Genomic DNA, 11957 nt, shown 5'->3' on the forward strand with positions numbered 1-11957 from the left:
CCATGCACAGTAAAAAAAAGTCATCTTAAAAAAAAACCCAGCTTTGTTTAAAAACATGCTTACTGTGAATATATTGCACTTAAATCTCCTAATGGCACCTACTTCCGTTTTTCTCCTGATCAACTGTAAGAGTAATCGAGGTCGGAGAGAAATGTAAGTGACGTAGGTGACTTGGCGACCTGCCTGCCTCGCGGGTATAATGAAAGTTAACGAGGAACTACTTTGCACTTCAAGGATGAGCGGCGCTAGCCACACGAATATCTGCAGCGCATTCGTCCTCCAACCTGGCGCCGCGGTGGTGCAAGGTAACCATCGGCTTAGTCTTGCAGGAGAAAGCGGGATGCGGTCGTGCACCGGCCGGGACAGGCCTCACTTCTGCGCCCCACTCTGGGTTAATGATCGAGTCGTGGAAATACTGGAGATGCTGATAACGGAGACACGGACGCCAGGCTTTCCGATCGCCGCCTTGACTGCTTGCTACCTTCTCTTGTGAACAAGGCTATGCGTTAAGAGTGTGTGTGTGTGTGCTTTTTTTTTTTTTTTTTTTTTTTTTTTGCCTGTTTCCCATAGTCCGCGAGATAACGGGCGACTCCACTCCAGCTGACGCCGTCACCCTTCGGGCGTAACGTTGGGACCGACAACCCGGCTGCACCGAACGCCGCGCGGGAGGATTTTCCTGGAGGAGCCGCGCGGCGGGAGGGGCGCGAGGAGGCGGGGAGCGCCAGGCCGGCGCGCCTCGGCCAATCAGCGTGCACACCGCCTGACGACCGCCCAATTAGAGGGCGCGGAGCCCGGGGCCCCGAGCCCATAATACCAGGAAAGGGAGCAGAGGCCGGCTATTGCAGCAAGGGGCGCTGCGCCGCGCGCGGCTGCGTGCGCCCGCCCCGAAAGCCCGAGATCTGAGCCAGGCCGGGGCGGCCCAACCTTCCCGCCCAGAGTGGGCCAGAGGAAGCCGAAAGCAGCTTCAGCGAGGTGAAGCGCTCGGGGCTGCCAAAGGACCGATTAGAACTTTGCAGAGTCCGGGATGTGCGGGGCGAGGCTGCTGAGGACTTGATTCGTCTTCTTCCACCCTGCTCCCCTACACCCCCCTACTCCCCTCCCCATCCACTGGGATCCAGGCCTCCAGCTGTCAGCCCCCGATTTCGTGGCAGGGTGTGGCGACCCCCGATTTCTGTTTGCAAGCACAGCCAGCAGCCCGAGAGCCAGGTCCCAAGGCTGGATATCCTTTGCCTCGGCTGCTAGCCCGGGGCCTCAGAGTCTTGGTGAGTGCTGTGATGTTGCTCGGGGTGTCAGGGAGGGCAAAATCCCCCTTTCGTATCTTTTTTATTCTACTTGCACGTCTTGCTTGTAAAGGCAAACCATGCCCGGTATTTATATACGGAGACCGCGCAGCTCAAGGCCTGCACGGCTCAAGCGCAGTCGATGCTGGAAGGGCATCTGCAGCTCCATGCCCAGTGTCCTTGGGCTCTGCACAGAAAAACAGTTGTAGTTTTTGAGTTGGTTATTTGCTGGGGCTGGGGGGTGGGTGGGTGGGGAGGAGCATGGGAAGACCTTTCAAAAAGGGGTCCTAGTGGTGGTGTAAGAGGATGAGAGGCCTTTGAGAGGCTTGGCTGGTACTTCGCTGAAGTCTGAAGGGCCTCTGTGGTCTAAAGGACTCTCCCATCGACGTTTTCATATTCGTCATGGCCATATAGTTGGGCATGGGGACGCCTGACAAGTGGCCCAGGCCGGCCTAGTTGGACACAGTACTTTTGCGTGTGAGGTCAGGGCGCTACCCGGGGGTAAAGCCAGAGAGGTCTGTGGTTAAAGGTCAGGTGCTCACCGAGCACTTTGAATCCGTAGATAAAAACCTTGTTGGGCTGGGGATTTTGGGGGGGTGGGGGTGGGGGCAAAGACACAAGAAAGGCACTGTGGAGCGGAGGGGAGGGCCAGGGGAGGGCCAGGGGCGGTAGGCCAGGAGCCCTGGGCCGAAGGCGGGCCGGGGGTCGGTGCCTGACCGCGGTCGGCGCGTGTTGGGGTCTTCTCGTGTCTCCGCAGAGCGCACGGGGCCGAGCGCAGGCCGCAGCCGCCGCGAAGCGCACAGCGCCGTGGCCATGGCCGAGCGGCCCGCGGCGGGCCCGGCGGCCGGGGACTGGGAGATCGACGTGGAGAGCCTGGAGCAGGAGGAGGACGGCCGCGGGCCGCCGCCGCCCACGCCGCCCGGGCCCAGCCCGCCGTCGGCCGACGGGGACGGCGAGGACGACGAGGACGAGGACGACGACGAGGACGACGACGCGGAGGACGAGGGCGACGGCCTGGAGGCGGGCGCGGGCGCGGGCGCGGGGCGGCGGGCGCGGGGGCGGCGGGCGGGCCGGAGCAGCGGCGGGGACCTCCGCGGGGGCCGGGGCCCGCGCCCGCGCCCGCGCCCGCGCCCGCGCCGCAGGCCTCGCCCGCGCCCGCGCCCGCGCCCGCCGGGCCCCCGGAGCGCGGCGCCAGCGCGGGCGGCGGCGCGGAGCCGCGCAAGCTCAGCCGCACGCCCAAGTGCGCGCGCTGCCGCAACCACGGCGTGGTGTCCTGCCTCAAGGGCCACAAGCGCTTCTGCCGCTGGCGCGACTGCCAGTGCGCCAACTGCCTGCTGGTGGTGGAGCGCCAGCGCGTCATGGCCGCCCAGGTGGCGCTCCGGAGGCAGCAGGCCACCGAGGTGCGTAGCCGCGGGCCGGGCCGCCGCGCGGGGAGGGGGCCGCGTCCTGGCGAGGCCGCGCGCGGCGGCCTGCGGGCTCCCGGCGGCGCCGGCCCACCTGGCCCGGGAAGACGTGCTGAAAGCGGGCAGCGAGGCCTGGAGAGTGGCTCGGAGCTTTGGAACAAAACGCTTTTATCTGTTGACGTTAACTTCGGGGGTGGTGGGGGAGGCCGTGGCCGCCGCCGCCGCGTGACCGGCGGGGGCCTCGGAAAGGCACCGCGCGGCTGGTCGAGCGCGCGCCGAGCTGCGGCTGTCGCGAGCCAGGGCGTGCTGCCCATTTTACAGATGCGACCAAAACGGCGCGGGAGGCTAGGTGCCCGCACCCGAGGTCGTGAAGGCAGAAGCTTCTGCCCTGAAAGCCGCTGGAGGCATCCCTGCTGCCTGGCACCCCGGCGGGGTGGGGTGGGCGGGCTCCAGCGGCGGGGAGAGCTAGGGTTTAATTTAAGGTGAAGGTCGTCTTGAACCCCGGATTTCAGGTTCCCCCGTGTTCCTGCGCAGGGAGGGCTCAGAGCAAGGGAGGCTGCGCGGCGGACCCCTCTCCCAGATTCAGGGCGTGGGAACAGTTTTGCTTTTGCTTTTTGGCGAGGGGGGACTGGGGAGTGGGTCACGGCACACACAGAAGGCGGTGACCCCACTGGATTAGCTTCCCAGGGCCCCGGAGAATGCGGAGGGCGCGCGGCTGTCCCAGGTGGCCTTGGCCCTGGGCTGGGCCCGCGCTGCAGGGTGCATCTCGCCGGGGTCTCCTGGGCTGGACTCTGGGCACTGAAACGCTCGGAATACCACCGACCTGGTGGTGACGGAGGGAGGGAAGTCGGGTTTCCCCTAGTCCTCCGTCCAGGCAGCCTTGAGGGTTTTGTCTTCCTGTATGCCGGTCTCCCGGTGTTTATGGCGAGACTCGGGAGATTTTGTGAGAGGGGTCCTCCCAAACCTCTCCCCCAACTCCCTGCACCCCATCGTACCCGCCATGCAGGAGGAGAAACCAGCTCCACCTCACTGCACAATGGCAGACCCTGGCAGCTTTGGGTCTTCCTCTGGGTGCCTGGGACACAGCTGCCCCCTCCCCTTCCCCAAGCTGTCCTTCAGAGCCTGGCTTTTATGGTCTCCATTGTGGATTTTACCCTCCTGTGGGATGTCCCCTAACTTCTGGCTGCGGGATGAATCTGGGGTGAGTTTAGCAAAGCGGCCTCAGAAAGAAATCTGCCCCACTCCCCATCGACCGAAGTTGGTGGCTTCAGACAGAGCTTCTAGCTTGTAGCCCTGGAATTAAGGGGTGCTGATGTAAACTGGCTTAGAATCATTTTTACATGGGATGGGAAAATAAATACATTTAGTGGGGGAGGGTTGCTGATACCCCTTCTTACTCCCTTCCGGTCCCATGATTTCTTTAAGGGCCTTGTTGATTATGTTTCTTCTGTTTACAGGACAAGAAGGGGCTTTCTGGGAAGCAGAATAATTTCGAGCGCAAAGCTGTGTATCAGAGGCAAGTCAGGGCACCCAGTTTGCTGGCCAAAAGCATTTTAGAAGGTAAAGCAATGCAGAATTACCCTTCAGCCTTTTAAACCGAGTTCTAAGGGATTCCCATTATTCACACATATGGCATTTTTATTAACCTGTGGAGGAGCAATGTGAGGGGAGGGTGCTTTTTATTAGGAAGTTTTGCTCTAGGGAGGCAGTCAGGATGTAGGAAAGTGGATCTCACATACCTCCTGAGGTTTTCATCAGCGGTACTTTTGCTGTCTGCTCAATAGCTGGTGTCTGCTTCATAGTTAAAGGGGTTAACATGGCGTGCTTTTGCAATTTGCCCTACCATGAGGGATGTGCAAAGATCCACTGCCACCTGATTATGGAGTGAGAAAGGAAATGAATTTTTAAAAAAATTCTTTGGTTGTAGCTGGAGCTAGAGTAGGTCCAGTGAGGAGGTGAACTTCTCATCTGGCTGATCCAGTCTCTAATACCACTCCTTTTCATGACACCTTATTCCTCCCTGGATTAGCTACATAATTACGGTTATTCCACACCTCACTTTACCATTTCTGACAGTCAAGATTGTGGAATGTGGGAGAGGTTTTATGTCACTCGAGAGACATGGAGGTTGAAGTTGAACTTTACCAGCGTGAATTTTGTCTCTCTACCACGTTTTCACGTTCTCTAAAGCCTAAAGATACATTAATTTTTCTTAAATTGTTGCCAATTTTTAAAACCACCTCTGTTTGGGTTTGAAATTTATTTATTGATCTGATAAATAATATATTGATTGCCTTTCACAATTTTAATAAAGGAAGGCTTATATTTGTTCTAATCGCTGTCTTTTCAAAAGATTCAGGTTGAAAAGCAGGGTTTTTTTTTTTTTAAGATAGTTGAATTCGTTTTTTTCTTATATGGCTTCTGAATGGAGTTGGTTCTGCACAGGTTTTAAAGTTTGTTCGTGTCTTACCCTGTACTGTATGCTTCTGACCTTAGAATGGTTTCTCATGCATTAAAAACGAAATTTGTTTGCAAACTGGGTAAACAGATTTATAGCCATAGGGACCACACGGAGAAATTGAAATGGTGCCAAAGCAACTTGAGGAGTGGGAGGGCCAAATGGAATAGTAAATTCAAGTAAATAACTTCCTGGCAAAACGTACGGTAGAGATGGAAACATTAATTTTCAAATTTTATTTTATTTGCAAATGAGGACGATGGGTTTGTCACTATGTAAACACAAACATCCCAATGGATCCTTCAAACAAATTTGAGAGCAGCCAGTGCATGGGGTTAGTGAAATAATCAAAGTATTTTATGCTGCCAGGAATTCTATTTATGTTATGCTAATCTTTGTTTTTTTAAAAAAACTTTGTCCTTATCCATAAAATGTGCAGTGATTTTATATGCTAATGATTGCTCTTGGTACCTGGCCAACATGATGAGAACTTGGGAAAAATGTTTTAGATCAGTTATTTTCAATACAGCTGCCAATCTCTTTTCTCCTGGTTCACTTTTTTGTTTGTTTGTTTCTACTGCCAGCGTCGGGGAGGGGCTTGGTTAAATCACTGCAGAGTCTGTTTGACTGGTTAACAGCTCTTTTCAATTTTCTGTGTTTCTGTGTTTCCTTAAGTCTCTTCTCTTTTTCTCCCCACTAATCTGCTGTAACTTTCTCTTTTTCCCTAGTTCTCCTTGGATTATTCTACACCTGTAACAATGTGTACATAATGAACCATCTTTAGAAAATAACAGTGCCATCAGCTTTAGGTATAGAGATTTTTTTCTAAGATTTTATTTATTTATTCATGAGAGACCCACACACAGAGAGGCAGAGACACAGACAGAAGGAGAAGCAGGCTCCCTGTGGGGGAGACGGATGCAGAACTTGATCCCAGGACCCCAGGATCACAATCTGAGCCAAAGGCAGATGTTCAACCAATGAGCCACCCAGGTGCCCCGAGATCTTTTTTAATAAAGGAAAAAGATGATACAGATAGTAAGAAAGTGTTGATTGAAGCAAGATGAGCAGACTTGTCTCTTACTATAGGAGGCTGGGAAGTATGTTTCAGTTTCAGCCAGTGAAGTGCCTTTGAAGGTAAATAAACAAACGTATAAGAGCAAAACAACAACCAAAAGTTACAACAGGGCTCACCTGCTCCCCAAAGAGAATGATTTTAAATTGAGCCTACACTTTTGCTTTCTGTATAAAATATTAATGTTTTAGAATGGTAAATTGTTCCTGTTCTGCCAATTTGCAGTGTTTCTGTTACCTTCTGAATTTCCAGAGTTGTCTCCCCTCCATGTTAATCTCTTTTCCTGTGCAATACTTGCTTGTTTTAGGCTACCGCCCCATTCCAGCAGACACTTATGTGGGAGGGAGCTTACCCCTACCTCCCCCGGTAAGTGACCGGATGAGGAAAAGGCGAGCCTTTGCTGATAAAGAGCTGGAGAACATTATGCTGGAGAGAGAATATAAAGAGAGGGAGATGCTGGAAGCTTCCCAAGCTGCTGCCTTGTTCCTGCCCAATCGCATGGTGCACGGACCTGAATATAACTCCTACAAAAGTGCCTATAGCCCCACGCCAGTGGAACCGCCAAACAAAGACTTCTGCAATCTTTTGCCCACCTGCCTTGATCTTACCATGCAGTATTCGGGGTCTGGGAATATGGAACTCATCTCTTCCAACGTTAGTGTGGCCACGACGTACAGACAATATCCTTTTTCCTCGAGATTCTTGGTTTGGCCCAAGTGTGGCCCCATCAGCGACACCCTCCTCTATCAGCAGTGCCTGCTAAACACCACCACCTCGGTCCAGGCCCTGAAGCCTGGGGCCAGCTGGGACCTGAAGGGAGTACGAGTCCAGGAGGGTCTTGTCGCTGAACACGACATCATGCCACCCAAACTAGAAGCCTTGCTGGTGCTGCCTCAAGCTCCGGAGGTCCAGACCTCGAGAAGCGACCTTCAGGGTCACCAGGCCATCCCCGAGAGGTCTGCTTTCTCCCCACCCAGACGGAATTTCTCTACCGTTGACACGGACCCCCTGGCAGCTCAAGGGCATATCTTAACCAGGATCAGCAAAGAAAGCACCAGGCACCCTCTGCCACTTAAACATAATCCATTCCACTCATTATTCCAGCAAACTCTTAATGACAAATCAGGTCCCGAGTTGAAAACACCATTTGTCAAAGAGGCCTTTGAAGAGGCCCCTAAGAAACACAGAGAATGTTTAGTCAAGGAGAACCAGAAGTACACATTTACAATAGACAGATACGCCAAAGACCTTTTCGTAGCCAAACAAGTTGGAACAAAACTCTCTGTGAATGAACCACTGTCATTTTCTGTTGAGTCGATTCTTAAGAGGCCTTCATCTGCCATCACTCATGTTTCTCAGTGAAAGGCTGCTTGCACGGAAAGCTGGATTTTCTGCGATCTCAGAGGGTTCTTACCCATTGCTATTTTTTTTTTTAAGAAAAAGCTAAGGTGTTTGTGTAAAGAAATTTCTAATGTAAATGGTGATGATCTAAAAAATATCTATTCATATGCATGTACCTTTTCTCACCACATAAATATATTTAAATGTAAAGATGGAGATTGCTTATGTGCAGACTGTAAAGTTCCATGCTTTACACAGCATTTCAAAAAGCAATAAAGTTGACACTGTCTTCTCAAAGACCGAATATTTGCAGAAGTACCTAGTTGTCTTTGTCTAGATGAAACACTAGTATCCATAAAGTATGTGCCTTATTCTTCTGTGGTGCTTTATATTTTCAAGTGCTCTTAATGGTCACCGGGGGCCATGGGCTATAGTTTATAGTGCCTTGGTTTTGCATTTTAGAGGGTGTGTGCACTTAGCTATATGAGACTGAGGCAAAAGTAGCTTGAAGAAGAACACAGCACAGATTTGCATGTCTGTAGAATCGTGATTTTACATGGTTGGACAAAGTGGAATTAATTTGCGGGAAAGCCAAGTTTAAGATCTTATTTATATGATGACCTGAGTTCTTGGGTTGGATGTCTTTTGGCTGAGTCCTGGTTTCCTTTCCTGATAGGATATGTATTTGGAGCCTCCAGCTTCCTTTCTAGATTGAACTTGCTATGATTTCTAGGTTGCTAGGGGTCACAGAGCAGGTTCCCTTGTCAGGTGCAGTCGGTGAAGCCCTCTCAGCTCTGTTATTTCACTGTTTCCTAAGGACTGGTGACAGCCATTGAGAGGCAGGCACAGTCGTGACCCACTGGTCCCCAGGTATCAGCTGGAGGCTCCCACATCGTCTCCAGTGCCAAAGGCTTAAAAAAATTCACTATTCAAATTGCTTCAGCTGACAGTTACCGAAGCCTGCAGATAGATGTTTATCACAGCATGAGCCTCGGGAGTCTTAACCATGTCCTCCCTGTCCCCTCATTTTTGATTCTTTATTACCCTTTAGTTTTGCTCAATAAAATGTTAATAACTATTGTTCTATAGGTTTGATAAAATGAGAGTAAGACATTTATGAGAGTATTCAGTTTATCTCTGGAGACCTCATCTGTGAACCCCAGATGAAATTCTAAGATGCCACAGTCATTTCGACCCAGAAAACCAAGAGCCAAATATCCTACCTTTAGTTTTGTGATGGAGTGAGTTGTTACTTCCAATTCTCCCCTTACTTAGGGAACAAAACTGCTTGTCGGGCATGTGGAATGTGCCAAGAAGCTTGGCAGCCTTAAAGAGTTTCTTTTTTGCTCTGGAAAACATTTAAAATTACTTAAAAATGATTTTGCTACTGATGAGCTCATGTAAACCTCCAGGGTTTCTCTGAATTGTGACTTAAAATTAGAATCGATTTCAAAAACAACAAGCCAAACCTTAAGATTGATTTCCAGTTTGTGCTTGTAAAAGAATACTTGGTTTGATTGAGTCAAATTTACTTATTTTTACTATTGCAAAAGCCAGAGCAAATGGAAGTTTGCCAGAGGGAAAGAAAATGAAAGAGGGCAGAGCTCCCAATGACGGAGATTATTATCACGGAGTGGAAGTATGTTTTCCAGCGACAGATGCCGTGGTGTCAGAGACAGAACCTCACTCCACTCACCCCTCCTGCTCCTCCAATCATCTTTGCTTTATCTACAGAGTTGTTAACTTTTGTCTTCCTATCAGGGATTTATTTTTTGTGCCCAGTGTTAAGTGTAAACTTAGCATTCAACCGGACTACCACCGAGGTAATGGGGGAGACACATCGGAAGAAACCCATGGGAAAAAAAATCTCAAGAGGAAGAAAAATCCCTAAGGAGCAGGCCTTCTCACTCAAACATGGATTTTCTCTCTTACTCTATTTGAATGTTTTGAATACTTAAAATGGTCAATTTTTTTCTCTTTTGTATTCAGTGAATATTTGGGGACATCATTTTTTTGTTAAAGATTTTATTTATTCATGAGAGACACACAGAGAGAGAGGCAGAGACACAGGCAGAGGGAGAAGCAGGCTCCATGCAGGGAGCCTGAAGTCGGACTCTATCCTGGGTCTCCAGGATCACGCCCCGGGGCCGAAGGCGGTGCTAAATCGCTGAGCCACCTGGGCTGCCCTGTCTTCTATCATTTTAGTCTCATTCAGTGAATCCAGTTGACTGTGGCTATTAATGCTTTTTCTCACATTACCAGTGGCCACATTTTTTCCCCCCAGTGGCCACATTTTTAAAAAAGATTTATTTTTTATTTGAGACAGAGAGAGAGAGAACTGGCATGTGAAGGGGGAGTGGGCAGAAGGAGAGGAGAGTAAGACATTCCCTGCTGAGTACAAGCCCTCTGCAGGCACAGGGCACTCCAACTCAAGGAGAGGCTCAACTCTGGGCTCTGTTTCAGGCTCCATCCCAGGACTCTTGAGATCAAGGCCTGAGTCAAAATCGAGAGTCGGATGCATAATTGACTGAGCCACCCAGGTGCCCCACCGGTGACCAGAATTTTATTGTTTTTGAACATATATATGTAAGGGTCAGTACTTAATATAATGATTATTATTATTTTTAAATCTTTTTTTAATTTATTTATGATAGTCACACACACACACACACAGAGAGAGAGAGAGAGAGAGAGAGAGAGGGGCAGAGACATAGGCAGAGGGAGAAGCAGGCTCCATGCACTGGGAGCCCGACGTGGGATTCGATCCCGGGTCTCCAGGATCGCGCCCTGGGCCAAAGGCAGGCGCTAAACCGCTGTACCACCCAGGGATCCCTAATGATTATTATATTATACATTAGTTCTGCTATAATGATGAGTTCTTGGGATTTCAGACCTACCATCGGCTGTTCAGTGAGAGATTTGTGCTTGGCTTTTTGCTTCTTTTCATCATTGCACTTCTGTCAAAGCTACTATCCGATTCTGTAGAATCTTCAAAGAACACTGTCATCGACATTAAATCAAATGTGTGGTTCAGTGTAAGCATTTTCTATGTTCAAGGCAATACATGGATTTGGCTTTAATTATTTTGAAGAATGTAAAGGAGAATAAAACATGGATCTCTTTCTTGATTCAACTCACGATAAAAAATGCAGCTTTAGGGACAAATTTTCCTTCCATCTAAACTGGTCAAACGTTTTTTTTTTTTTGGCTGAGTTTGCAGTTATGGATAGTTTACAACAGTGCTTGCCAAACTTGGATAGTCAATCACTCGGGATTCTTGATAAATGCAGTTTCTGATTTTCTATAGGTCTGGGGAAGGGCCTGAGATTCTGCTTTTCCAAAAATCCCCAGGGGATACTGGTGTTGCTGGTCTCTTTGACTTTGAGTAGTAAATGTTTACATTTCTGTGATTTCAATGCACATTTAATATATTCTGTGGATTTTGAATTCTAATGCAACAGAGTTATAAATAATTTAATATATGTGAATAATTTAAAAAATTTCCCTCAAAACCTGCAGAATGTACAACATTAAGAGTGGATCATGGGAGAGGTTTCAGGAAACAATGAGGGAGCAATGAGTGAGCTTGGACCTCCCAGACTGAGGGTGCTACTGGACCACCGAGTCTCTGAGAGCAACGGGGGACCATGGAGCCACAGTTCAGCTAAGCCATCACCAGGATGGAGACCCTCTGGAGAGGAGGTCCTGGAGCCCTGAGACCATCAGAAGATGCTTAGGTGTTGAGCAGACTCCCAGCTTTCCCTTCACTTGGCATCCAAACTTCCATTGACACCAGACACTTCTATTACCTTTTTCTGTAATCCTAAACTCTAGGGCAGATTTCTCAGTTTCATGATAATTTTCCTCACTACTTTTTCCCATTTTCACTCATAGGGGATCCAAGATAATGCTTGAATTCCCATTGATAACCTTTCCAACACCATTGCTGGCGTTTCCCTGACCTCGTCTGTTCCAATGTCTGTTCAGCAACCCATTGAGTACAGCACCTAGGACTTTTGACCATATGTATTTTATTCTACTTGTGACAGCTTTTCCAGGACACAATCTTCTAATGTCTCCTGGATCCACATAATCAAATTAAAATTTGTCCTGGTCTGTCAAAAAAAAAAAAAAAAGAGTGGCTCATGGGATACCTGGGTGGCTCAGTGTTTGAGTGGCTGCCTTTGACTCAGGGCATGATCCCAGGGTCTGGGGGATCCTGCAGGGAGGCTGCTTCTGCCTCTGCCTGTGTCTCTGCCTCTCTGTCTCTCATGAATAAATACATTAAAAAAAGTGGATTGTGGGACATCTGGGTAGCTAGTGGTTGAGCATCTGCCTTCTGCTCTGGTTGTGATCTGGGGGTTGTGGGATCGAGTCCCCATCGGGCTCCCATGAGGGAG

At 49.7% G+C, this 11957-nt stretch overlaps 1 protein-coding gene across 4 annotated transcripts; it reads left to right on the forward strand.

Annotated features, from left to right (window-relative positions):
- The first annotated feature begins 825 nt into the window (after positions 1 to 825).
- Positions 826 to 7649, forward strand: DMRT2 (doublesex and mab-3 related transcription factor 2). 4 transcript variants are annotated; one of them, XM_055309438.1, is made up of 5 exons: positions 826 to 1262; positions 2038 to 2318; positions 2360 to 2680; positions 4141 to 4243; positions 6524 to 7649. In XM_055309438.1, the coding sequence occupies exons 2-5, from the start codon at positions 2094 to 2096 to the stop codon at positions 7576 to 7578; spliced, it is 1704 nt and encodes a 567-aa protein (XP_055165413.1). In that variant the 5' UTR covers positions 826 to 1262; positions 2038 to 2093; the 3' UTR covers positions 7579 to 7649. The 4 variants fall into 4 exon arrangements, with proteins under 4 accessions (XP_055165413.1, XP_055165412.1, XP_055165410.1 ...); XM_055309437.1 differs by lacking the exons at positions 2038 to 2318; positions 2360 to 2680 and having other exon boundaries at positions 1055 to 1262; XM_055309435.1 differs by lacking the exons at positions 826 to 1262; positions 2038 to 2318; positions 2360 to 2680 and adding an exon at positions 3127 to 3884.
- The last annotated feature ends 4308 nt before the right edge of the window (positions 7650 to 11957 follow it).

The sequence above is a fragment of the Nyctereutes procyonoides genome, unplaced genomic scaffold (assembly GCF_905146905.1).
Source record: "Nyctereutes procyonoides isolate TBG_1078 unplaced genomic scaffold, NYPRO_anot_genome, whole genome shotgun sequence".
Lineage (NCBI taxonomy): Eukaryota > Metazoa > Chordata > Mammalia > Carnivora > Canidae > Nyctereutes > Nyctereutes procyonoides.

Coding starts and splice junctions, on each gene's coding strand:
- DMRT2 (XM_055309438.1), top strand. CDS start 2,094: ATGGCCGAGCGGCCCGCGGCGGGCCCGGCGGCCGGGGACTGGGAGATC. Junction 2,319..2,359: donor AGGCGGGCGCGGGCGCGGGC/GCGGGGCGGCGG, acceptor GGGCCGGAGCAG/CGGCGGGGACCTCCGCGGGG. Junction 4,244..6,523: donor GGCCAAAAGCATTTTAGAAG/GTAAAGCAATGC, acceptor TGCTTGTTTTAG/GCTACCGCCCCATTCCAGCA.